The 26,849-nt window shown below is 55.9% G+C and overlaps 1 protein-coding gene across 2 annotated transcripts; it reads left to right on the top strand.

Moving 5' to 3' along the window:
- Positions 1-7,785: 7,785 nt before the first annotated feature.
- LOC149125811 (chymotrypsin-like elastase family member 3B) lies at positions 7,786-13,804 on the top strand. 2 transcript variants are annotated; one of them, XM_089299202.1, is made up of 8 exons: positions 7,786-7,842; positions 9,082-9,167; positions 10,139-10,236; positions 10,364-10,492; positions 11,871-12,007; positions 12,208-12,350; positions 12,929-13,081; positions 13,718-13,804. In XM_089299202.1, exons 1-8 carry the CDS (start codon positions 7,803-7,805, stop codon positions 13,733-13,735), a joined length of 804 nt encoding a protein of 267 aa, XP_089155328.1. In that variant the 5' UTR covers positions 7,786-7,802; the 3' UTR covers positions 13,736-13,804. The 2 variants fall into 2 exon arrangements, with proteins under 2 accessions (XP_089155328.1, XP_089155329.1); XM_089299203.1 differs by having other exon boundaries at positions 7,786-7,966.
- Positions 13,805-26,849: the final 13,045 nt, after the last annotated feature.

The raw sequence follows: 26,849 nt of genomic DNA, 5'->3' as shown, positions 1-26,849 counted from the left end.
CAATCAATGGGTTTCTTTGAGCAGGGTGGTAATGGTTACTAGCAGAGTTAAATCAAAAGGTAGATGTTCCAAGCTTCATTATCGATTGTTATCAGTAGATATTCTGATTCTTTAAAAATAACCAGCACGTTTTTTGTAATCGATTTTGATATAGTTGAGCATCACTTTGAGTCTCTGTTCTTGTATCTCAACTATCAAGTAAATCTTTAAAATCAAAGAAATTGTTACACAGCTATGGAAATCGGGATTAGGGAGAGGTTACCGGGGTTACGAGGTCAATGGTTTGAAGTGGATGGGAAACAGACTTTGTTATCGTAAGGAAGAACCATTAACTCTGTAAGGATCACTAATGAGTGGACATTTGCAGAATTTATGAGAACAGCAAAGAATGTGTAAAATGAACTTCGGGTGTAACTTAGGGTATAAGAATGAAGTCTGGTGTCTCTCATGGGAGCCATCAGCCTTGCTGTGAACGTGTCTCTCATTCCTCCCCACGCTGAGGCCTCCCAACCTTCAGGAACCCCTAGACCTGCTCTACGTGGACTCTGGCAAAAAGAAAGAAGAAAAGAGAGAGAGAGAGAGAGAGAGAGAGAGAGAGAGAGAGAGAGAGAGAGAGGAAGGAAGGAAGGAAGGAAGGAAGGAAGGAAGGAAGGAAGGAAGGAAGGAAGGAAGGAAGGAAGAAGGAAGGAGACAGAGAGAAACCTCATGTGGAAGCAAGCTCAGCTCAGCAGTCATATGGCAGTGACACCCACATCGGCAGTGACACCCACGTCGGCAGTGACACCCGCATCAGTCAGGGAACAGCGAGGACCAAGAGTGTGAAACCTCCCGAGCTCTCCCACCCTGCCTGAAGGGCTTCCATGCCCAGGCTGAGGCCCCTGTGGCAGTGCCACTCACCTGAGCCCGTACCTGGCCTTGAACCAGCTTGCATGCAGGGCTGAAAATCTCCCTGGAGCCAGGGTGCTGGACACCAAACCCATGCTGCCATTCCCCTGCTTCCCCATGGAGCACAATGTGCTACACCCTCATCCTCACACCTTCACCCACTCCTACGAGCAGGATTCTTCCCAAGCCCACATGCAGCAAATCAACCCAGGACTGATCTGAGCTCAGGAGCAGTGGGCAGGTGTTGCCTGGCAGGAGTCCCAGACACCAGGAGCTTCCCTGCCGCCCAGAAACCTTGGAGCCTTTAGATAGAGCACAATCCTGGTGGAGACAGGAATCCCGTCCTTATGGGGGCCCAAGTGAAGGCCATCTGTAGGCCAAGTCTGGCCATGCTGAGAGAGACAGGACTCAGGGGCGGTAGGAGAGCTCAAGACTGGCCGTGCTGTGACCTGGGCTAAGTAGCTGAACTGCTCTCAGCCTCAGTCTCCTGTCCTGGGAGACAGGGGTAAGGAAGGCTGCTGCTGTGACCGCCCTGCATCAGTAGGGCACGTCTACATAGTGCTCCCTGGGTTCCAGGTGTGGCCCTAACTGCTCCATCCACATGCACCTGCTGTGGCGATGTGATGGACCCAGCCGCTACCCACTCTTGAGTACTCTGGAATGTGGCAGGCTGGTTGTTAGCCAGGGGCAGCTTATAATCAGCTGTGGTGTGTTTACAGCACGGGAACTGACCTGGGTGACAAATCCAGACTTCTTTTGTTTAATTTAAGACCTGGTTCCCAGAACACCAGAGAAGCTGAGTGATTGATGACAAATGTTAACATGTTTAACCTTCACCTGGTGACCACTTCTCTGCCCCGCCCCGGGGCTGCCTGGCCTCCTCTTCTCAATTCCCTCCCCCATCAGTCTGCTGCCCACCTTTCTCCCAAATTCCCCTCTTTTTTCCTTCATCTATCAAAAGGTGTAAAATTTGTTTTCACTTACCTGAAGACAGAGAGAGCTTCCCTCTGCTGGCTCACTCACCAAATACCCACGATAGCCAGGGCAGGGCCAGGCTGTAGCCAGGAGCCCAGAATTTCATCCCATGTGGTGACAGGGACCCAAAGAGGGGTCCGACACCTGCATCTCCCAGACTCACGGCCGCAGGGAGGGGGTCTGGAGCAGAGGAGGCAGGATGTGAACCAGAAATTCCACTACTATGCTGGTGTCCTGGGTGGCATCGTAACTGATGTGCCAAAGCCTGCCCTACAGTCTTTCTATTGGGCTCTCCACTCTCTGTGTTCCCCAGTTCCCCATCCATCCATCCATGCATTTACTCATCGACTCAGCAGTCCATCATCCATTCATATATCATTCATTCATCTAACAAGAATCAAGATCAACCCCCGTGCCAGGACACTGGAGTCTCAGAGATGCATTGCCTGCAATTGGCGGTGAGTGCATCCGTCCCACTGAGCTCCACCCTATGGAGGGGGTGGAGCCTCTGACACTTGTCCTCCCACCCAGAGAGAGCCTGGAGTGACCACCGTGGAGACCACATCAGGGTTGAGAGTCCCGGGACTGTGGGAAGGGGCCGCGGGGACTGCCCTCAGCTCCTGCCTGCAAATTAGGTTGGCAATTCCATTTAGGATCTTCCAGTTTGGGGTTCTCGTCAGACACATTTAATGTCCTGGCCTCTTCCAGGCCCCAGTCACAAGGCTGCTGTAGGCAGCAGGGAGAGAGAAATTTGCTTTATGGTGGGAGGGGGGAGGATGGACAGTGGGGTAATGTGGATGTGGCTCATGTGGGGGAGGGATGTGTGGAGTGTGTACAGGCAGGTGCCAGGGTGTGAGTTCTGAGTATGAGCTTGTGCACTGTGTTCTGGGCGTGGGGAGAGGAGCAAGGCACGAGCCTCATCTGGACACAGCAGGTGCTCGGGGGAAAGTGTGGGAAGGTGAGCAGCAGCCTCTCACACTGGGACGGGGCATCTCTGAGACGGGTGGGTGGGGCCCTCTGTCCGTGACCCACTCTGTCTTGCTGCCTTTCCCTCCTGGTCTAACTCCCTGCTGTCCTTCTTCCTGGTCACCAAGCAGTTAAACACAGTCCACTCCCAGGTCAGTGAAGGCAGCCGCCCGGGAGCAAAGGCCAGCACACCGAGGCCAACAGAACCCAGGGGTGGCAAGAGGCCGGGTTGGTGGTGACGGCGCCCAGCAGCTGAACTAACCAACCAGTGGCTGACCCTCCTTCCAGCTCACAGAGAAAAGCTGTAGCGCATGTGGCTGTGTGACCGTGGTCATCTCTTTCTGAGGACAAAGCTCACTACGCATACAGCCCTCTCCAAGGACAGGTCCCTTGGGAAGGACAGAAGGAGAACCAGATGTGGCCAAGCCATGTAGTGCACAGTGCTGGTGTGTGAGAGTGTGTGTGTGTGACAGAGAGAGAGATGGAGCGACAGAGAGAGACATTGAGAGAGAGGTGGTGTGCATTGAGCCCACCAGGTGCCAGCCATGCAGAGCTGCCTTGTGTCAGGTTTGTGAGCTTGCACGTTTCTCACGTCCCACTCGGTCCCTCCATCAGGTCCTGCATTGACAGAACCAAACCAGTGAGCAGGGAGAGCACCAGGCAGAGGGGTCAGGCAGGTGGAGGATGCCCTGTGCCACTGCTGCTGCGCCCGCGGGCTGTGAGCTCCCAGGGGAGAGGGCCTCGCCTGTCTTCTCCGTGGAATCTCGCAGGGACCAGGAGTGTGCCCGGGATCTCGGAGGTGTTCAGTAACTCTTGGCTGAGTGTGTGTGTTGGCAGGGCCACAGAATATGAGCAGGGAAGAGGGGGCTTCCACCAGCAGCACCCCCATAGGGTTGGACAGTGGCACAGCTGAGTGTCTACCCACAAGGCCTTGAAGAGGAGGCCAACGAGAGGGACTGAGATGGCACGGTGGCTTCCGAAGGTCCTTCTGCCTGAGCCCAAGCAGAGGGCCAGGACCACTGGGACTACACAAGGGTAAGGGCGGGAGACATCTTACTCAGTTTTGTCTGGAGTTGGGGGGTTGAGTCCCCTGTGATCATGGGTGACCCCCGTCAGCCCTGGGTTTTCTGGGCAGGAGCTCCCCTCGGGTCCCCTTGATCACATGGTGTTTGGGACCTGTCTGACCCAGATGCGCCACAGTGGGCTCAGCCGTTGTCTGACCCGCCCCTCTCCTCGGGAGCCCCATCCTGGGCCCCGCCCCCTTCTTGCTCAGTGCAGGGCCTGGGGAAGGTCTCTGGGTGCAAAGCTGAGCAAATAAACCCGCCCAGGCCCAGAGGGAGTGCAGCCAGGGAGCGCAGGGCTGTGCTATCACCATGTGGAGGTTTCCCCACAATGTGCCTGTGAGCACACGCTGTCCTCGGCCTGCGTAGATTGTGTCTTGAGGGGTAGACATAGCTGTCCACCCCATGCCTGATCTAAAACAGAAAAAAACACCTGCTACATTACCCTTCTTTGCCGGAATCTCCCCCAGGGCTTGATTTCATTGGGAACTGGTGCTGAGGACTCTGCCATGGCCCTGCGGGTGAAAACACAGCTCCTGCCATCACTCCCCAGCCACACTGCCGTCTCCCACCTTCATGGGGTTTGCAGAACCCGGAGCAAGGAGGCCTCAGAGTTCCCTGCAGGCGGCCGCAGCTGTCTGCGCTCCATCAGGACGGTGTGTGCGGGCCAGGGGGAGAGTTCCCGGGGGCTGTGCCCGCCATGCTGACGGCGACCGCTGGGCGATGGTGGCCCAGCAGCCCCAGGGCTGGCCGCCGCAGGGCCTCCCTCTCTGTCTCCCTTCACACTGCGCTGCCCACCTGTCTGTGGTCCAGAAAATACATCTCCACATTGCGTTGCTTGAATTCTTTAACAGGAAATTGTGTGAGTGGGACTGTTTATCCTAGCAGACAGGACAATGGAGATCCTGGGTTAGATTCTCAGTTCTGGATCCTCACTAGCCCCTGGCCAGGCAGGAGACCCCGGTTGCAGGAGCGATGGCACAAATGATAGGGTTCCTGCCACCCATGGGGGAGAGCGGGCTTGGGTTCCTTGATGCTGGCTACAGCCACAGCCCAGCCTCGGTCATGTAGGCGTTTGCAGACACAGCAGTGGATGGGATTTGTGCTTGCTCTCTCTTGCTCTCTCTCTCTCTCTCTCTCTCTGCCTGTGCCTCTCAAATTAAAAAGTGTGTTTGTGGAGGTTTAGTGAAGCAGTTAGATATCTCTTGAGGGGCCGGCATTGTGGCACAGCAGGTTAAGCTGCAGCCTGCGGCACCAGCGTCCCACATGGGCACTAGTTCAAGTCCCAGCTGCCTGACTTCTGAACCAGCTCCCTGCTAATGCACCTGGGAAAGCAGCAGAAGATAGTCCAGTTCCCTGGGCCCCTGCCACCCACATAGGAGACCAGATGGGGCTCCAGGCTTCTGGCTTCAGATCGGTGCAGCCCTGGTATCAGCTCTTTGCATAGTGAACCAGATGATGGAAGGTCTCTCCTCCCCATGTCTATCAAATAAATAAATATTTTTTGAAACATACAGACCCCTGAGTCTCATATTACAGTGCACGTGGGTCTCAGTAGGCTCCCAGTTCCAGCTCCCTGCTGATGCGCACTCTGGGAGCAGTGGGTGATGGTTCAAGCCCTTGGGTCCACACGGGAGCCCCAGATTAAGGTGCAGTCTTCAGGTCTCAACCTGTTACAGCCTCAGCTGTTGCAGGCATTTGGGGAGTGAACCAGCGTAGGGGAGACCTTTTTGTCTGTTTCTGTCTCCCTGCCTTTCAAATAAATAAACACATTTTAAAAGGGTGTTAAACTTCATACAATTCTCTGGACCATCCTTCCTATTCTCCCTCATCTGTGTTTGTAGGAAATGTCCACACGTCACTGGGACTCACTCTTGGCTGATCCATCTTCCACCACGAACTACACACACGCCTCCATTACATTGGTGGACACCTGAGTGGCTTCTAGGTCCTCACTGTTGAAGATCGAGGATGGCGTCTCTGAGGGCACAGGTGCAAGAGCTGCTCACAGGTACAGACGGGGAAGTGCGACTGTGACACCAGCTGTGAGTTCAACACCAGGAACCACCTCTGTGTTGAAGTCAACTCTCTCAACCCCGCCTGGACTACTAAGCTCCAATCTCTCATTATAATAAGACAAACCCAGGCCTCAGGACTTTGTATTTGCCATCCCTTCTACCTGTAGTGTGTTTCATGTGGACTTCCTTTGGCTGGCATTTTTTAAAGATTTTATTTATTTATTTGTCAGATTTACAAACAGTAAGAGAGGGAGAGAGAAAGGTCTTCCTTCATTTGGTTCACACCCCAAATGGCCACCATGGTTGACGCTGTGCCAATCCAAAGTCAGGAGCCAGGTGCTTCTTCCTGGTCTCCCATGTGGGTGCAGGGCCCAAACACTTGGGCCACCCTCCACTGCCCTCCGGGGCCACAGCAGAGAGCTGGACTGGAAGAGGAACAGCTGGGGCTAGAACCCGGCACCCATATGGGATGCTGGCACCACAGGAGGAGGATTAACCAAGTGAGCCATGGCGCTGGCCCTGGCTGGCATTTTTTAAAAATTTAGTTTCAGGCCAGGGTTGTGGCAAGGCAGATTAAGCCACCGACTGACATCCCAGCATCCAATATTTGAGTGCCAGTACCAGACTGAATGATCAGTTTCCAATCCAGCCGCCTGCTAATGTGCTTGGGAATGCAGTAGAAGATGTCCCAAGTGCTTGGGTCCCTGGCCAGGAGACCTGGATGGAATTCCTGGACAAGCCCTGGCGGATGAAGCCATTTTTGGAATGAGCCATCATGGAAGCAGAGAGCTGGGCCTGAAACCAGTACTCATATGGGATGCCGCATTGCTGGCTGCAACTTAAACCACTGCATCACAACAAATAAATCTTTTGAACACTTTTAATTTCAATTTATTGGAAAATCAGAGAGAGAAGGGACTCTCCCTTTGACTGGTTCATTCCCCAAATGGCAGCTACAGCTGGGACTCAGCCAGACCAAAAGCCCAAGCCAGGAACTCAGTAGAGTCTGTGGGTAGCAGGGACCCAAGTCCTCCAGCCGTCCTCTGCTGGCTGCTAAGGTGTGCGCTAGCAGGAAGCTGGATCAGGAGCAGAGTTGGGGCCCACACCCAGGCACTCCTATTTGCAGCGGGGTTGTTGCAAGTGGCACCTTTACTATGCCAAACACCTGCCCCTCCCATAGCTGGCTTTGCCTCTCCTTTACGACTCAACCAAATCCTGAACCCCCAGCCCCAAGGGCACTTTCCCTCGCCTCCCCTCTGAATGACCACCCACTCCCACCCGGGCTCCCACGCTTCCTCTGCTCCACAGCCCCGCCCTCGGGGTGCCCACAGCCTTTGCAGATCAGGGTTGATCTGAGGTTGTCTCCCCGCGGCACTCGGCCAGCAGAAGGAGGAGGACGGTGCTGTGTCAGCCACAGCACTGGAGCAGGGCCTGCTCTGCGTACAGCAGGTGCTCAACCAGATCTTGTCCTTGAGGTGGACACGAATACCGACCCCGGGATAGAGTTGGAAAACTGAGCTGCAGAGAAGAGAAGCCAGGTGCCAAGGTCTCAGAGCTGGGAGGTGGCATGGGCAGAGTCGGAATCCAGGTTGAGGGGTTCCAGCGCCCGTGTTCCTTCCTGGAGGAGGTGGCTTGTTCTGACGCCAACTTTCCATCCTGGTCCTGTTATCAATCAGCCACCTGGTGTCACCTGTGGAGCCACCTGGTTCAGAAAACCCTGGTTCTCTCTGTTGGTTCTCACTCCTCCATCTGCGGGGGGTGGAGGGCTGTGGCCTTGGACATGGGAGAGACCTGGTGTCCCACCACCTGTGCTGGGAAGGGGCCCAGTCCAGCCCCCTGCCTGCTTGCACTATATTAGAGCGCGGGCTCTGTCGCTCGTCCTCTCTCCACACTCGCGATGCTCCGGCTGCTGAGCGCCCTCCTGCTGGTGGCCCTTGGTAAGAACCCAGCCCGGTCTGTGCCCTGCGCTGCCTGGGCCAGGAGCCCTGAGATCTGCTCCCCACCCTGGGCCCGTAGTCCCAGGCCCTGCTTCCATAGGAGGGGTCTCAGCACGTACCTAGGGTATGACAGTGGGGGCTTTAGCTTGGTGCTGGGGAGGAGAGGGAGGGGAAGCAGGGGATGGAGCAGCTCAGGAGGACTGGGAGCAGCACCCAAGGGGGTGGTGGGCATCCTTGGTGGGGGCAGTGATCAAACCTAAGTGGAGAAGAGCCTGGCTCTGTGCTCAGACTGCGAGGGATGGAATTCCCACTCCTCTGATGAATGCTCCAATTCTCCATCCATCACTCTCCCCCACCCAGCGCCATGGCCTGTGCCCAGCCTTATCTCTCTGCCTTGTTACACTGCAGCTCAAGGCCACCTCCTCTGAGCAGCCTCCCCAGACTGACAGTCATGGGAACAGATCACATTTATGGAATCCTTACTAAACGCCAGGCAGAATTCTTAGACATTTCTCTTATACGACATCATGCAATGTTCCTCCCAGCTCCATGAGATCAGTACTATTATTGGCCCCATTTTACTGACCAGCAAAATGACCTAAAAACATTAAAGCAGCTCATCCCAGAACAAGGGACCATGCTGTGTTCTGAACCCAGGAAGTTCTATTTCAAAGCCTCCACTCTGTTAAAAAAAAAAAAGTTATTACTCATGTGTTTTATTGCAGGTAGAGACAGACCGGCAATGATCCCCCTTCCTCTGGTTCACTCTCCAAATTCCTAAGTGAAACCAGTAGGCAGTAGCCAGTGGGTGGCAGGGACCCGAGTCCTTGGGCTGTCACTGCTGCCTGCTGGGTGCCCATGAGCAGGGAGTTGGAACTGGCAACGGAACCAAAACAGAAACCCAGGCCATGGGTGTTCCGTGGAGTTCATTACACAGCACCAGGCCAGCCTCCACTCTCACAGCAGCCATCACCTTGGTGAGGCTCGTGGTCACCAGGCTCTGTTAGAGTCACACCCCGTCCTCCCGTCGACGGAGGTGGGTTTTCATCTCCATCCTGGGGCTCCTGGGACTCTGGAAGCCCCTGCTCTAGTCCCAGTGCTCGCTGTTCCCAGTGGCTGCTGAGGTCAGAGAGGCACAGTGACTCGCATGGGTCACACAGCCTGTCAGTGGCACAGCCTATTCCCTTGGGATCCATCTGGCTAAGTGATGCCTGTCCTCTCCTCTCCTCTCCTCTCCAGCCTCAGCCTCTGGCCAACCTTCCTTCCGCCTGTCCATCCGGGTTGTCAATGGCACCGAGGTAGACCCCCACAGCAAGCCCTGGCAGGTAAGAACAACACGAACTGCACGGACCCCCACCCTGGGCTCTGGACGCCAAGTCTGACTGCAAGGCCTCCAGTCCTGACCCCAGGGATCCCTCTCCAGCCTCCACTTCAGCGTCCCAAGGCCGGGAACCCTGGAACAGTCTGCGTCATGTACAGGTCTTCAGGTCCTACCTACAGCCCTCACTGGGCTGTCTACGAATGAAACTCAATCTGGGGCCAGGGGAGGGTTTCACTTGGGGTGGTGCAGCCTGCAGGGCTGAGGTGCAGAACAGGGAGGGGTCTGAGAGGACAGAGGGTCTTGGGGGCTCTCAGGAGACAGAGGTTCAGGGAGGCCCTAGAGGACAGAAAATGTTGGAGTCTCCAGGAGATCACAGGGCCTGGGGTAGGGGACTGGAGAGCCACAGTGACCCCAGTGGAGAAGTGACAGGGCCACCAGGAGCAGTGGTGCAGGTCGCACACTGCACATTGCAGAGCCAGCTCCTGTTTCCTGTGTGAATGGCACCCTCTTGATTGTGCAGTGCACAACCTACACAGCTCACTCACTGTGGGTCTGGCCCTCTCAGTGTGGTTTTTTTTTGTTTTTTGTTTTTTGTTTTTTGTTTTTTTTTTTTTTTTGACAGGCAGAGTGGACAGTGAGAGAGAGAGACAGAGAGAAAGGTCTTCCTTTTGCCGTTGGTTCACCCTCCAATGGCCGCCACAGCCGGCGCACTGCAGCCGGCGCAACGCGCTGATCCGATGGCAGGAGCCAGGTGCTTCTCCTGGTCTCCCATGGGGTGCAGGGCCCAAGCACTTGGGCCTTCCTCCACTGCACTCCCGGGCCTCAGCAGAGAGCTGGCCTGGAAGAGGGGCAACCGGGACAGAATCCGGCACCCCGACCGGGACTAGAACCCGGTGTGCCGGCGCCGCAAGGCGGAGGATTAGCCTATTGAGCCACAGCGCTGGCCTCTCAGCGTGTTTCTTTCTGGGTCTGCAGGCCATGGTGCTGTATGAGGAGGACGGGGCCCTGTACTTCATCTGTGGCGGGACCCTCATCGACCCTCTCTGGGTTATGACTGCCGGCCACTGCTTCCCGTGAGTTCCCCTGCTGCCCCTGTCTTGCCCTGCTACTTGTCCCTGTGGGAGACCCAGGCAGCTTGGGTCACTTGCTGGCTATGGGAAGTGGGCGTCAGGCCCAGACTGACCTCCCCTCCCCTGGCAGCTACACCGGGAACTACTGGGTGCTGCTGGGCGCGCATGACATAACTAACCTAGGGGACGAGGAGCAGATCATCCCCGGGGAGAAGATCATCGTGCACCCAGACTATGATGACAACGATGTATCCAAGGGGTGAGTGAGCTCCCAGCCGGGGCCTGGGCTCCTGTGCTCATCCCTCCGTGACCCCCAGCTGCATCTAGGGGACTCCAGGGACAGCTGGGAGGGTGGGCATCCCAGACCCAGGCCCCAACACTGAGCAGAGCCTCAGAGACCCTCAGCACAAACCTCCTTCCATGCAGGGGGTCACCAGGGCCAGGGAGAGGCAGGAAGCCCCCCACCGCTGCTGGGCTCCATGGCTCTGCAGCCCAGGAACCCTCAAGCACCTGCCCCAAGTCCAAGGTTTCCTGTGGTCAGCAGAGGTCCATCCGGCACAGCTGGGTTCCCGGCCCTGGGGATGAAGGAGGAGCACTGGGTGGAGAGTCAGGCCCCAGCAGTCACTCCCTGCATGGCCTGGGCTTCAGTTTCCCCTTGGTCAGAGGGTGACCTGCAGCAGGGCTTCCTGGTGGTGGTGACGGGCGGGGAGGCCCCGCTCAGCCTCACCTGTGTGCTCACCTGTGTGTCCGCAAGGCTCAGCCTTTTCCGTGAGAGGAGCACAGGAGGGGGCGGAACCCTGGGAACCACAGTGCAGGAGGGAGGGGCCACTGTGATGGAGACCCCGGCCCGTCCTGGCAGGGCTCCTGGGGCCTAGGGAGACCAGGGAGACCCAGGCGAAATGTCCTAAGAGACAGTAGTGCTGTGGTTCCCGAGTTGTGGTCTTGGGGCAGCGGCACCAGCATCCGCTGGGACCCTGATAGAATGTCAGACCTCAGGCCTCAGACAGACCATGGACTCAGAAAGCCTCGGGCGGGCCCAAAAATTTGTGTGGATTTAAAATTGTTTTTACTAATTTATTTTCTGAAAAGCGAAAGTGGGGGGCGAGAGGGGAAGAGGGAGAAAGAAAGAGAGAGATCTTCCATCTATCTACTGGTTCCCTTCCCAAATGCCTGCTACAGCCATTGCTGGGTTAAGCAAACACAGGAGACAGGAACTCTATTCGTCTCTCCCACCTGGTGGCTGAAATCCAAGCACCTGACCACTACCTGCTAAGCCAGGGTGCACGTGGGCAGGAGGCTGGAATGGAGCCGAGCCTGGACAGGAACCCAGGCACTGTGTGTGGGTGCAGCCGCTTAAGCCCTGTGCCGAGTGCCCGCCCCACACTGTGCTCACGGTCCCCCAGGGCGTCCTGATGCACCTGCAGTATGAAGGGCACAGGTGGACACAAGGACAACTATGAAGGCCAAGGGCTGGCGGGGGCCAGGAGGCCTGGGCTGGGAAGTCTACTCTGCCTTGAGTAGACAAAGGGGGGGACAAAGGAGCCTCGGGACCCCAGAGGTGAACCCCTGGAGCAAATGCCAGGGTGGACCTGGTCCAATTGGAGCTCCAGGCTCTGTGTGACTCTTCCCTCCCACAGCAATGACATCGCCCTCATCAAGCTGTCACGCAGCGCCGAGGTAACACCCGAAGTCCAGCCCGCCTGCCTTGCCCCCCGTGACTACATCCTGCCCCACGGGACGGAATGCTACATCACTGGCTGGGGCACCACCTCCAGTACGTGCTGACCGGGACAGGGGCAGAGAGACAGGGCCTGGGGGACAAGGCCAGGGTTGTATAGGTTCAAATAATGCAGGGCCCTGGAATTGGTGGGAGGACAGCGCCCTTCTGGTCAGGAGCGCAGTGTGCCTCAAATGTCCCACCTCTGGGAAAGTAACCCTGCCCCAGCCCCCACTCATTGCTCTCTGTCCCCACAGCTGGAGGGTCAGTCTCAAATGTTCTACTGAAGGGGCTGCTGCCCGTGGTGGACTATGAACACTGCTCCCAGTCCGACTGGTGGGGCTCCACTGTGAAGGAGACCATGGTGTGTGCCGGCGGCGAAAACGTCGCTGGCTGCAACGTGAGTCAGCCCACACCTGCTCTGGGTGGGCAGGGTCCTGGGGCCCCTCTACCATCTCTATGGAGGTGGGGGAGAGGTCTATCCTGCTGCTTCCTGGGAGGGTCCAGGCCAGGCAGGAGGTGGAAGAAAGTCAGCGCCGTGTAGACAACCCTGACCCTGGCCCCGGCCCCTGGCTCACCTGACCTGGGGCAGCCACCGTCCCTCATGGTGCTCAGGCGGCCCTGGCAGCACAGCATGGGGCACTGGCACCAGGACCTCCCAAGTCACCCACTCTGTGTTCTGAAGGGACCCTGAGCCCCTGTGTCAGAGGCGCGCGTGAGCGTCACGTCCATGAGTGACTGCGCCACCGGCAGTGGGAGCCGGCGTCTCCCGGGGCTTCCTCTCTGCAGGTCTGGGGCTGAGGTCAGCTCTGTCCCAGCTCATCCCCAGCAGCTCCTGTGGGACAGACCCTGCTCCCGGCTCAGAGCAGGCCCTGAGGCCCGGAGGTCAACACTGAGGGTGTGGTTTGCAGTCCCCAGTTCAGGTTCCATTCCTGACCCTCGGACGTGGCTCAGCCCCGCCCCCTCTGACTGCTGCAGGGTGACTCTGGGGGACCCCTCGTCTGCCGCATAGGAAAAGGCTGTTGCAAAGTCTATGGCGTGGCCAGCTTTGTCTCCGCCGATGGCTGTGACACCCCCAAGAAACCCACGGTGTTCACCCGAGTGTCGGCCTTCATTGACTGGATTATTGGGGTGAGGACAGGGCAGCAGGGAGGGCTGCGGATGAGGGCTGTCCTGAGAGGGGCTGGGGCACAGGGAGGAGGGGCACATCCTGGGAGGGGCTGCAGGGGTCCCGGGAGGGCAGGGGGGTGGGGCCTTGGGGACATGGCAGAGGGCAGGGGATGAGCTCTGCCCTGCATGGTCCCAGGAATCAGCAGGCTCTGGGTGGAGTTTGCACCTCCTGACTCAGGAGGGCTTCTCAGGGGTGTGCTCTGGTCAGGTCCTTACTTGTCACAGAGCACAGAGGGCCACGGCGCCCCCTGCTGGGGGAGACTGAAGTGAGCCATAATGGTGAAGGCTGTGAGAGCCAGGGGAAGCTGAGCCCCTTAGTGTCATCTGGGGACAGCTGGTCAGAGAGGGTCAGTGTTGTCCATGGTGACCGCAGTGAGCACCGTATAGACTGGGAGGATGAGCACCAGGACTGGGCTGGGGCCTTGGTGATGGTTGAATCAGGACCCCACAGGGTGAGTGCTGGGATCACCACTCCCATTAGAGAAGGCAAGTGACTCCCCCAGGGCCACATGGAGAGTAAGTGGGGGCTGGGAGCTACCCCAGTTCCACGGACTCGAGATCCTGCCACCCTCACTCCACTCTTCTGTCTTTTCCCAGACCATTGCAAACAACTAGCACCAAGGCCCGGCTACCCGTGCTGACCCCCGTCCTATGTAAAGAATAAAGTGCTCTCTCAAGTCCCGAGTGGATCTGTGTCCGTCAGTGACTTCCCCCTGGCCGGGTCCTAAACCTGAGAGCTGATTTGCAGAGGAGACCAGAGCCCCCTCTCCTGGGAGGACCAGGACCGCAGGAGAGAATTTGGAATCCTGATGGGAGAACAACCCTCTTGTTTGTCCTCGGCTGGGGGTTCTCATTGTGGAAACTGAGGCAGGAAAGCTGGGACAAGGAGGTCACCCCAGCACAGAGTCTCACAGAGAGCAGTGGCTTCTCCATGCAGACCTAACACAGTGACACCTGTGGGAGACTGAGCCTGCGCCCTCTTGCCTTGTGGTAGACTGGAAGGACCGGGGATTTTCTGCTTTCATTGAGTGGGAGGAGAATGAGGCTTTGGTCATTCACTCATTCAGTATCATTCATTCCTTACTTCAGAGGCCGGCTCTGAGAGGGAGGGGCATGTGGATGTTTCTCTAAAGTTGTTGATTATTAAACAGAAGCGAGCAGTCAGGGGCATTCAGTGAACACTGACTGCCTGCCTGGCAATGACAGGCTCAGGGCTGGGTGTCCACGGGGGAGTGGGACTATCCTAGTGAGAGCCCTGGCTGCAGGGCGAGGAGGCACCCACACAGGCACGGGGACTCGGTTTCCGCAAGCAGTCCTGGAGGTCAGAGCGCCCTCTGCTGTGCAGGCGGAAGAAACACACACGGCCCAGTCCCTGCAGCTCCTGTTCCTCCTGAGCTCCCAGAATGAAGAATGAAGCTCCCCAGCAAGGACACGGTCAGTCCCTGTCAGTGTGAGCGTGTTCCCTTCCTCTAACGGGTACACTCTTGCATCCAGTGTTTGGTGAAGCAGGTTACGCCACGGCTTGCAGCACTGAGCTCCCAAATAGGCACCAGTTTGCATCCTGGCTACTCCGCGTCAGATCCATTTCCCTTTTAATGGGCCTGGGAAACAGGGGTAAATGGCACAGGTTCACGGCCCTGTCAGCCATGTGAGAGACCAGTGTGGAGTGCGAGTCTCCTGGCTTCTGCGCTGGACAGCCCTGGCTGTTGTGGTCTTATGGGGAGGCACTAATGGATGGAATATCCTCTCTCTCTCTCTCTCTCCCTCCCCCCTCATCTTTTACCCCTCTTCTGTCATTGTTTTGCAAGTCAATAAATTAATCTTTAATAAGAACAACTGTCTATCACTCTGTAGCTGTATCTATATCTATCTATATGTGTATATATACTATTTTCAGAGGAACTGGTGTTTGATCCCGTGAGTAATACACCCGTGTCCTACACTGTAGTTAGTGCCTGGGTTCCGCATGATGGGGAGAACATGTGGGGCTTCTGGAACCAAACAGACACTGCTCTCTCCGACCGAGGCAGACACACAGGACTGGTGACCAGTAACCGGCAAGCGTGGCCAAGCCAGAGCAGGGCTGTGAAGGCTCAGGGTCCCCTTCCTCCTGAGGGTCGGAGAAGGGCCCTTGGAGGATTTTCCAAAACAGCTTCAGGATGAAGGGCAGGGAGCTGTGGTGGGCAGGGGCGGGCCCTCCAGGGGACCTGGGTTCAGCCTCAGGGGAGGGCGGGGAACTGCTGTGACCCCTTCTCACCACACATGGGCAGCAGAAAGTCAGGAAACCATGGCCAAAAACTACCAAGGATTTGACAAACACTTCACTTTTCCTTTTAGAAATTCTTCAAGGGGCTGGCATTGTTGCATAACAGGTAAAGCCGCTGCCTGCGATGCCTGCATCCTGTATGGGTGCCTGTTCAAGTCCTGGCTGCTCCACTTCCGATCCAGCTCCCAGGAAGCTGGATAGGAAGCAGCAGAAGATGGCCCAGGTCCTTAGTACCTTGCACACACGTGGGAGACCTGGATGAAGCTCCTGGCTCCTAGCTTCCATGTGGCCTGGACCTAGCCACATGGAAGTGAACCAGCAGATAAAAGATTTCTCACTTTCTTTTTCCTCCCTCTTTCTGTAAGTCTTTCAAATAAATAAAATAATTTCAATAAAAAAATCTTCAAGTCTCATGAATTCAAATCTTTTAAATAACATCTAGTTAATAACTTAGTTTTCTGGGTACGGCATTTGGGCACAGTGACTTAAGCCACCTGCTGTGGATCAAGTATCCATTGTTCAAGGTCTCCACTCAGCAGCTGCAGACTCGCTAGGAAAACCAAGCCGGATCTTGTTCTCTGGTTGAAAACACTACCAGGACTCCCTGTGGGCCTGGGCGCCTGCCCTTCAGGGTTCTCTGCTCCGTCTCTGCCCCACCTCCACAGAAGCCCCAGCCCTAGGAGTGCCCCTCACTGGGTTGTGCATGGGCAGGAGCAGGTTGGATTAACAGGTGCCCAGATCAGCAGGTGTGGGGGGGGGGGTGAAAGAGGAAGAGGTGAGCCAGAGCGGAGCCACAGGCCCAGCTTTGGGTTGGGATTGAAGGGGAACGGCCTGGAGGGACCTCGGAGGAAGCAGTCACGGGAGCCCTGGGGAAGGGCGCTGGGTAGCAGTGAGAGCCTGTGGGGGAAGGATGCACCTGCTGCACACCTGGGGCCTGCAGGGAGGCAGCTGGGGAACAGGGACCCCGTGGGTGATACCCACTGAACTCTGGTTTCTTAAAGGATCTGAGAAGTCCTACGGGCAGGAACGATTTGACCTTTGTTGACCTTGTGTTTCCCTCTCCCTCTGACCATTGGTTGTATATTGGGTCTCCCTGGGTCTTCTTCTGAGCGCGAGGTCCCAGCATGAACCGAACAGATAGAAACCTGCTCAGTGGGCTACCCCCAGGGGGGCATTCATCCCGGGACGCCCTCTCCTGGGGAACCCAGCTATCCTGGCCCCACCCCAGGCAGTGCCGCTTATCACCATGAAATAGTATCCACCCAGGCCGGCGCCTTGCGCAATAGGCTAATCCTCCACCTCGCGGCGCCAGCACACCAGGTTCTAGTCCCGGTTGGGGTGCCGGATTCTGTCCCGGTTGCCCCTCTTCCAGGCCAGTTCTCTGCTGTGGCCAGGGAGTGCAGTGGAGGATGGCCCAGGGCCCTGCACCCGCATGGGAGACCAGAGGGGTCACCTGGCGCCTGACTTTGGATCAGCGCAGTGCGCCGGCTGCGGCGGCCATTGAAGGGTGAACCAATGGCAAAAAGGAAGACCTTTCTCTCTGTCTCTTTCTCTCTCACTGTCCACTCTTCCTGTCAAACATAAAAAAATAAAAAACAAAATAGTATCCACCCACATAGTCAACCAGTTGTAGTCCAGATTCAATCATGACAACACAGTGAAAAACAATCTCTCCTAAACAATCTGAATTTATTTAAATTTTTAATTCATTTTTTATTTAAGAGTTAGAGTTACAGACAGTGAGAGGGAGAGACAGAGAAAAAGGTCTTCCTTCCGTTGGTTCACTCCCCAAATGGCCGCAACAGCCAGAGCTGCACTAATCTGAAGCCAGGAGCTTCTGAATCCCACATGTTGGGTGCAGGGGCCCAGACACTTGGGCCATCTCCACTGCCTTCCCAGGCCACCACAGAGAGCTAGATTGAAGAGAAGCAGCCGGAACTAGAACCGGTGCCCATACGGGATGCTGGCGCCGCAGGCAGAGGATTAACCAAGTAGGCTACAACACTAGCCCAAGGGTAGGCCTTGAATTTAATTTATAGAATCCAATCTAGACAGAAATCACCCTGAACCACAATTTTAGAAGGGGGAGAGGTTTCAGATCTTTGTATAAGCACAACAGGAACTCATCCCAAAGAGTTATTATTGTTCTCAATTGAGAATCTCATCTGTTGGGAGTTCCATGGATCCAACTGGAAGTCCCAAGGTCCAAGACTCAATTTAGAACTGTATCAGATGACCAACACAGAACATTAGCCTACTTAATCTATTCCTTTGATTTACTCAGTTAAAATAGTTATTTTGTATGGCAACTCCCTGAAGGTTCCATTCTCTCTCTCTCTCTCTCTCTCTCTCTCTCTGAATTGAATCCTTTTATCTCAAGAAGGAGGAACCAGGGAAGAGGAAGGGGCTGTTCTGCCAGCCTGGCCTCAGCGCAGGTTAAGGCTGAGGTCTGCGTGATGAGGGAAGTGTTCTAATGGGTCCCAAATGGCCTGAGAGCCTAACCCGCCTTACGAGTCCCACAGCTGCAGGAGGCGCTTCCTGGCAGGCTGGGACTCCACAGTGGGTCACCTTGTGGAATGAAAGGATGCGGAGACCAGGGTGCACCCCACAAGTCTCCACCTCTGCTTGGCTTGGCACACTTCAAGCCCTCAGGCTGGGTCGTCACCTGCTCACAGTTTACCAAGTGTGTTCACAACACAAGACTTCTTTGTCTCTTCCCCAGCTCCTCACCTCTGCCTAGAATGAGAGATGCTGAGACAAGGGTGCGGGTGAACCCAGTGCACAGTGTGGGATGTACCCAAACGTCCCTGCTGCCACTCCACATCTAAGTCCCAGATGGCACCTCTGCTTGCACAAATCAGGTTAGTAAAATGAAGGCATCCCTGGGGAGTGGTCTGAGATAGCAACATATCATGACGTTAAGTAGAGAAAGAGGCTGGGTGGATTACCCAGTCAAGGCTAGGCCTCCCCGTGCCTCAGAGACTCCCTCCCCACCACGGGCCTTGTGTCTCCTGCTTGCCCCTCTTGCCCAGACCTGTGGGTGGCTCGCAGCCCTCAGGTGTTGCCGCTGCCCTGGGCCATCCTGCTGTCACCGCCCCTGCTCCTCTGCTCCCTTCTGGTGCGCGAGCCTCGGGAGAACAGGGCGCTCCCTCGGTTATTCTCAGATATCCCCCAGTGCTGGAGAAACGTCGCTGATCTCAGGAAGGATTCCCTTACTGACCCACTAGGAAAACGCGTGATTTAGTAGCTGCATAGGCGTACTTTTTTTGCGTTTTTACGCATGAAGACGACACTTTGAGGGTCTGCTGTAGGCCTGGTGCCCAGACAGTGAGAGGAAGAGACAGAGAGAGAGGTCGTCCATCTGCTGGTTCACTCCCCAAATGGCCACAACAGCTGGAGCTGCACCAATCTGAAGCCAGGAGCCAGGAGCTTCTTCCAGGTCTCCCATGTAGGTACAGGGGCCCAAGGACTTGGGCAAATTCTACTGCTTTCCCAGGCCACAGCAGAGAGCTGGGTCAGAAGAGGAGCAGCCGGGACGAGAACCAGTGCCCTGTGGTACGCTGGCGCTTCAGGGCAGGACTTTGAACCGCTGCGCCACAGCACTGGCCCCAATAAGAGCATGTCTTATTGTAGACTAATGACTTCTAAAGGAGAATTAATAATTTAAGTGGCTGAGAGAAATACAAACAGTTTGTGTGGCCTGGTGGAAAGAACATAAAGTAGTTCCAAAATCAGGGAGCGAGTCTTAGATGAGCTACTAGAGCTAATAGTAATAAAGGGTATGGGAAGGACATGTGCAATCAATGGGTTTCTTTGAGCAGGGTGGTAATGGTTACTAGCAGAGTTAAATCAAAAGGTAGATGTTCCAAGCTTCATTATCGATTGTTATAAGTAGATATTCTGATTCTTTGCAAAATAACCACCACGTTTTTTGTAATCGATTTTGATATAGTTGAGCATCACTTTGAGTCTCTGTTCTTGTATCTCAACTATCAAGTAAATCTTTAAAATCAAAGAAATTGTTACACAGCTATGGAAATCGGGATTAGGGAGAGGTTACCCGGGTTACGAGGTCAATGGTTTGAAGTGGATGGGAAACAGACTTTGTTATCATAAGGAAGAATCATTAACTCTGTAAGGATCACTAATGAGTGGACATTTGCAGAATTTATGAGAACAGCAAAGAATGTGTAAAATGAACTTCGGGTGTAACTTAGGGTATAAGAATGAAGTCTGGTGTCTCTCATGGGAGCCATCAGCCTTGCTGTGAACGTGTCTCTCATTCCTCCCCAGGCTGAGGCCTCCCACACCTTCAGGAACCCCTAGACCTGCTCTACGTGGACTCTGGCAAAAAGAAAGAATAAAAGAGAGAGAGAGAGAGAGAGAGAGAGAGAGAGAGAGAGAGAGAGAAAGGAAGGAAGGAAGAAGGAAGGAGACAGAGAGAAACCTCATGTGGAAGCAAGCTCAGCTCAGCAGTCATATGGCAGTGACACCCACATCGGCAGTGACACCCATGTCGGCAGTGACACCCGCATCAGTCAGGGAACAGCGAGGACCAAGATCATGAAACCTCCCGAGGTCTCCCACCTTGCCTGAAGGGCTTCCATGCCCAGGCTGAGGCCCCTGTGGCAGTGCCACTCACCTGAGCCCGTACCTGGCCTTGAACCAGCTTGCATGCAGGGCTGAAAATCTCCCTGGAGCCAGGGTGCTGGACACCAAACTCATGCTGCCATTCCCCTGCTTCCCCACGGAGCACAGTGTGCCACACCCTCATCTTCTCACCTTCACCCACTCCTACGAGCAGGCTTCCCAAGCCCACATGCGGCAGGCACAACCCAGGACTGATCTGAGCTCAAGAGCAGAGGGCAGGTGTTGCCTGGCAGGAGTCCCAGCCACCAGGAGCTTCCCTGCCGCCCAGAAACCTTGGAGCCAGTGAGGTAGAGCACAATCCTGGTGGAGACAGGGATCCCATCCTTATGGAGGGCCCAGGTGAGGGTCATCTTAGGCCAAGTCTGGCCATGCTGAGAGAGACAGGACTCAGGGGCGGTAGGAGAGCTCAAGACTGGCCGTGCTGTGACCTGGGCTAAGTAGCTGAACTGCTCTCAGCCTCAGTCTCCTGTCCTGGGAGACAGGGGTAAGGAAGGCTGCTGCTGTGACCGCCCTGCATCAGTAGGGCACGTCTGCATAGTGCTCCCTGGGGTCCAGGTGTGGCCCTAACTGCTCCATCCACATGCACCTGCTGTGGCGATGTGATGGACCCAGCCGCTACCCACTGTTGAGTACTCTGGAACGTGGTGGGCTGGTTGTTAGCCAGGGGCAGCTTATAATCAGCTGTGGAGTGTTTACAGCACGGGAACTGACATAGGTGACAAATCCAGACTTCTTTTGTTTAATTTAAGACCTGGTTCCCAGAACACCAGAGAAGCTGAGTGATTGATGACAAATGTTAACATGTTTAACCTGTATCCTCTCCTAGAAGGCGTCATAACAGCTGGATGCCGAGGACGGTCTCATGTACTCCTAAGTACAACCACAGTCGATGGTAACAGCATCCCCGTTTATCCAACGAGAAACTGAATGGTGGGAGGAAGCAAGATGCCTAACAAAAAGGACTAAAATATAATCTTTAGCAACTTGACACACGACTTCCAGCTGTACTCTACTGTGGGGAGCAACTCGGACTAGACTGTTTCTCGAATTAAGACTTATTCTATGCATCTGCTCTCCCACAATATGGCGCTGGGAGAGGAGTAAACAGCTTCTACGCAGCTGCCTCTCGCCAACTTGAGTGATGACCTGCAGGAGCTGATCCTGCTCCTGATTGGAGGAGAGCAGCGTACTTGGCGTGTGGGTAGCAGAGTTGGGATTGGTGGAAGAGGACTATAAAGGAGGAGAGAGACAACATGCACCAGGAACATCTATCTGAAGGAACACCTGTGCAGCCCTCGAGAGAGCCGGCCAGCGGTGTGCCGCTCCCCCGCGGAAGTGGGGAAAGTGGCAGGGGGAACCGCCCTTCCATGGAGGTGGAAGGGACGGTAGCCAACCCGGGAAGAACCAGCAGCGAACCCGGGGAGGGCCGAGCAGACAAAAGAACAGCGCAGGGTCCTGTGTCGTTCCTCCACGAGGACGGGGAGCGACATAATGGTGCCGTGACTCGGATATGAAGCCTAGGCAGGGTTTAGTGTCGTTCCTCCACGAAGAGGGGGAGCGACACTCTACCAGCTCAGTAGCGATCATCACACGTGACAAATATTAAGCATTTACTTAGTGGTGACACTGTCTTAAAGATTTTGATACCTAACATGTGCACCCCAAACCCTCCAGCCCCCTGGGGCCATTTCTCCTTGAAAGGCTCCATCCTGATACCATGGGAAGTTCCAAGTGTCACCTGCTAGTTCTAAGGAATCCCAGGGGACTGCTGCTGCCTCTTGTCACCCCTCAGTGTGAGTCCCAGCTCTGTCCAGCGTCAGTGTGTCTTGCTGGCTGACCTCTAGCAGGTGTCACAATAAGATCAGCATAATCCACCACCTGAAATAGGTATAATTTCTTTGTGTTGGGAACATACAAAGTCCTTTCTCTTAGCGCTTTTGAACTATTGAGTGCATAACTGCTAACCATCATATTTCAGGGAGCTATAAAACATTGGTAGTGACTGTTCCCATCCAGCTGCACCCTGGACTCACCAAGTAACCAACTCCCTCCCCTCAATCCTTCCCAGCCTCTACTCTCCCTCTATAGAATAAGTGATTTTAACTTCGTAGAACAGGGGGAAGGAGCAATGCTGGTCTGTGGGTGTCTGGCTTATTCCACTTCACATAGGGACCTCTGGGTGGACGTGTGTCAGGGCAGTGACAGGACCTCATTCTCAGGAGAGGCTCCTGAAAGCCCTGGAGAAACCACGTGGACCCAGCACTGCGGAGTCACAGCGGTGCCGACTCACTTCCCAGTCTCTTGTTCTCCTCCCCTCAGCCACAGGCCTCCCACCATGTAGGGCATGGGAGACCCTTCTCTGTCATACCTGCCTCCCTGGGACCCCCACACCCACAGCCCCCACAGACTGCTGACCCTGACAAATTGAGCAGCTTCAGGCTGTGGACCAGAGAGGCCAACATTGCTGGTTCTCTCTTGTACTCAGCCAAGCGGCTCCTGATTGCCCAGCTGGGGGTGAGCTCATTCTCACTCATTCCCTCTCTTTGTGTCACCCTGACTTTCAAATAAATAAATAAGTTAATCTTTTACAAATAAAGAAAAGGCAGGAGTGGGATGCAGCAGGAAGGGCCCTGGGCTGAGTCTGGGGTGCCGTGCCCCTGAACAGCTCTGGGCCCTTGAGCAAGCAATGGCCCTTCTCCCGGCCACACGAGCAGGTCTCTAGCAGGCTTCCTCTCATAGAATTCTATCACTTCAACCCACACGCGCACTTAGCATCTGTTCGGCACCTGCTTATGTTTGTGTCTAATCTTCCCCGGCAGGAGCCCCAGAAGCCCTGGCTTGGAGGGGCCGCCTCCTCACCCCTGCCTTCCAGGATCCAGCACAGCCCTGGCACTTAGCAGGCTCACTGCATGAGTCTGTGCTTGAGGTTCAAGGTCAGGACGTCTGGCATCTGCCTGGGGCTGGAGGCTCGGCAGCCTCCCCTTCCTGTAACAGAGGCCCTGTCCAAGACTGCCATCGCCCTGACCACTGACTCCACGAGGAGAAGGCCAGGGAACAGAACCAAAGGCAGAGGCCTCCCTCACCCTGGCCTGGACCCGGGCTTCTCCCACGCAGAGGCTGAGCCTTGGGCCCAGCGGGGAAAGCCCTCTTTTCCTGAGTGTGGCAGAGCTTAGCTGCTCTAAGCCAGCAATTCGGGCACCTGTTTGCTTCTGAAAGCACCAGCCACAGCCCAGAGACGCATGGGCAGGGAGGGCAGCTGGGGTGGGGAGCCCTGGCCATTCCCACCTCTTCTTCTCAAGGTCTGGATGATGGTAGCTCCTTCCTCCCCACCCCAGGCCTCTGCATTTTCAGCCTAGGTCATTGCTAGTTTGCTCTGGGGATTAACGAGAAGATCTCCTGTTCCGTGCCCACACGGTATTCAGGGAACTCAAAGACAGGCTCAGCTGCAGGACACAGTTGGAGCTGCCTGAAGCCGTGGTCAGCTTGACCCCTACCTTCATCAAGGGTGGCACCTGCATCTCTGACCACTTTGCCGTGCAGGTTGGTCTGAACCCTCCCCATGACCACACCTGGCACAGCATCCACAGGCATTCGTTCAAATGTCACCCCTATTGTGGCTGCACACTGAAGTAATCTTTCGTCTTGCTTTTCGACTCCGTGCTGATCCATGTAGCTCAGGTTCCATCGTGTCGCTGGTGTTTCATTCTACAGGCGCACCACGATCCACTCATTCTCCTGTGATACACGTATTAACTTACGGCTTCTGCGTCGTTATTTCGAGCAGTGTTGATGTTGCGTCCACGTCAGGGCATGAGTGAAACATTGAGGAGCGTTCCAGGGAGAGGCCGCGCAGAGCAGTGGCGCTCACTGTTCCCTGTGATCCACAAGTTCTGATTCCGATTTGGGGTGAGCAACTTGACCATGGGCTAGACCAGGTGAGCGTGGGAGTTTCTGGATCCCATTGTCCCCCTCAGCTCTGTGCTCCCCGTGGCCAAGTCCTGTGCTGACTGCTTACTCTGCTTGAATTCTCACACAACCTGAGCAAGGGAGGGCCTGGTGCTGTCCCCCTTGTGTTAACTGAGGCAGGGAGAGGTTAGGTCACCTGCCAGGGCCTCAAATGTTCTGTGGAGCCAGAATTCAAACAAACCCGGCTCTGATCCCATCACCCGCATTGAACTCAGAGCAGAGGGGCCCCGGTACCCTCTACTGAGATGTGGGAGCAAGAAGGCAAGAAGGACTGGTCCCAGCGAGGACTCCTGATGGAGGTGCCCGGCCCAGGGGTCCAGGAATGTTGGGAGCCGTCATCAGGCAGCAGGGAGCCTGGCAGGAGGAGGCCTGTGGAGTTGGGCACCGAGGCTGGCGGATGCGGCTCTGTTCCTCCTTCACCTGGTGACCACTTCTCTGCCCCGCCCCGGGGCTGCCTGGCCTCCTCTTCTCAATTCCCTCCCCCATCAGTCTGCTGCCCACCTTTCTCCCAAATTCCCCTCTTTTTTCCTTCATCTATCAAAAGGTGTAAAATTTGTTTTCACTTACCTGAAGACAGAGAGAGCTTCCCTCTGCTGGCTCACTCACCAAATACCCACGATAGCCAGGGCAGGGCCAGGCTGTAGCCAGGAGCCCAGAATTTCATCCCATGTGGTGACAGGGACCCAAAGAGGGGTCCGACACCTGCATCTCCCAGACTCACGGCCGCAGGGAGGGGGTCTGGAGCAGAGGAGGCAGGATGTGAACCAGAAATTCCACTACTATGCTGGTGTCCTGGGTGGCATCGTAACTGATGTGCCAAAGCCTGCCCTACAGTCTTTCTATTGGGCTCTCCACTCTCTGTGTTCCCCAGTTCCCCATCCATCCATCCATGCATTTACTCATCGACTCAGCAGTCCATCATCCATTCATATATCATTCATTCATCTAACAAGAATCAAGATCAACCCCCGTGCCAGGACACTGGAGTCTCAGAGATGCATTGCCTGCAATTGGCGGTGAGTGCATCCGTCCCACTGAGCTCCACCCTATGGAGGGGGTGGAGCCTCTGACACTTGTCCTCCCACCCAGAGAGAGCCTGGAGTGACCACCGTGGAGACCACATCAGGGCTGAGAGTCCCGGGACTGTGGGAAGGGGCCGCGGGGACTGCCCTCAGCTCCTGCCTGCAAATTAGGTTGGCAATTCCATTTAGGATCTTCCAGTTTGGGGTTCTCGTCAGACACATTTAATGTCCTGGCCTCTTCCAGGCCCCAGTCACAAGGCTGCTGTAGGCAGCAGGGAGAGAGAAATTTGCTTTATGGTGGGAGGGGGGAGGATGGACAGTGGGGTAATGTGGATGTGGCTCATGTGGGGGAGGGATGTGTGGAGTGTGTACAGGCAGGTGCCAGGGTGTGAGTTCTGAGTATGAGCTTGTGCACTGTGTTCTGGGCGTGGGGAGAGGAGCAAGGCACGAGCCTCATCTGGACACAGCAGGTGCTCGGGGGAAAGTGTGGGAAGGTGAGCAGCAGCCTCTCACACTGGGACGGGGCATCTCTGAGACGGGTGGGTGGGGCCCTCTGTCCGTGACCCACTCTGTCTTGCTGCCTTTCCCTCCTGGTCTAACTCCCTGCTGTCCTTCTTCCTGGTCACCAAGCAGTTAAACACAGTCCACTCCCAGGTCAGTGAAGGCAGCCGCCCGGGAGCAAAGGCCAGCACACCGAGGCCAACAGAACCCAGGGGTGGCAAGAGGCCGGGTTGGTGGTGACGGCGCCCAGCAGCTGAACTAACCAACCAGTGGCTGACCCTCCTTCCAGCTCACAGAGAAAAGCTGTAGCGCATGTGGCTGTGTGACCGTGGTCATCTCTTTCTGAGGACAAAGCTCACTACGCATACAGCCCTCTCCAAGGACAGGTCCCTTGGGAAGGACAGAAGGAGAACCAGATGTGGCCAAGCCATGTAGTGCACAGTGCTGGTGTGTGAGAGTGTGTGTGTGTGACAGAGAGAGAGATGGAGCGACAGAGAGAGACATTGAGAGAGAGGTGGTGTGCATTGAGCCCACCAGGTGCCAGCCATGCAGAGCTGCCTTGTGTCAGGTTTGTGAGCTTGCACGTTTCTCACGTCCCACTCGGTCCCTCCATCAGGTCCTGCATTGACAGAACCAAACCAGTGAGCAGGGAGAGCACCAGGCAGAGGGGTCAGGCAGGTGGAGGATGCCCTGTGCCACTGCTGCTGCGCCCGCGGGCTGTGAGCTCCCAGGGGAGAGGGCCTCGCCTGTCTTCTCCGTGGAATCTCGCAGGGACCAGGAGTGTGCCCGGGATCTCGGAGGTGTTCAGTAACTCTTGGCTGAGTGTGTGTGTTGGCAGGGCCACAGAATATGAGCAGGGAAGAGGGGGCTTCCACCAGCAGCACCCCCATAGGGTTGGACAGTGGCACAGCTGAGTGTCTACCCACAAGGCCTTGAAGAGGAGGCCAACGAGAGGGACTGAGATGGCACGGTGGCTTCCGAAGGTCCTTCTGCCTGAGCCCAAGCAGAGGGCCAGGACCACTGGGACTACACAAGGGTAAGGGCGGGAGACATCTTACTCAGTTTTGTCTGGAGTTGGGGGGTTGAGTCCCCTGTGATCATGGGTGACCCCCGTCAGCCCTGGGTTTTCTGGGCAGGAGCTCCCCTCGGGTCCCCTTGATCACATGGTGTTTGGGACCTGTCTGACCCAGATGCGCCACAGTGGGCTCAGCCGTTGTCTGACCCGCCCCTCTCCTCGGGAGCCCCATCCTGGGCCCCGCCCCCTTCTTGCTCAGTGCAGGGCCTGGGGAAGGTCTCTGGGTGCAAAGCTGAGCAAATAAACCCG

This window comes from Oryctolagus cuniculus, chromosome 7, assembly GCF_051225735.1.
Source record: "Oryctolagus cuniculus isolate XC-2025 breed Fujian yellow rabbit chromosome 7, ASM5122573v1, whole genome shotgun sequence".
In the NCBI taxonomy this organism is placed as follows: domain Eukaryota; kingdom Metazoa; phylum Chordata; class Mammalia; order Lagomorpha; family Leporidae; genus Oryctolagus; species Oryctolagus cuniculus.
This window is presented reverse-complemented; position numbering and strand designations above follow the sequence as displayed.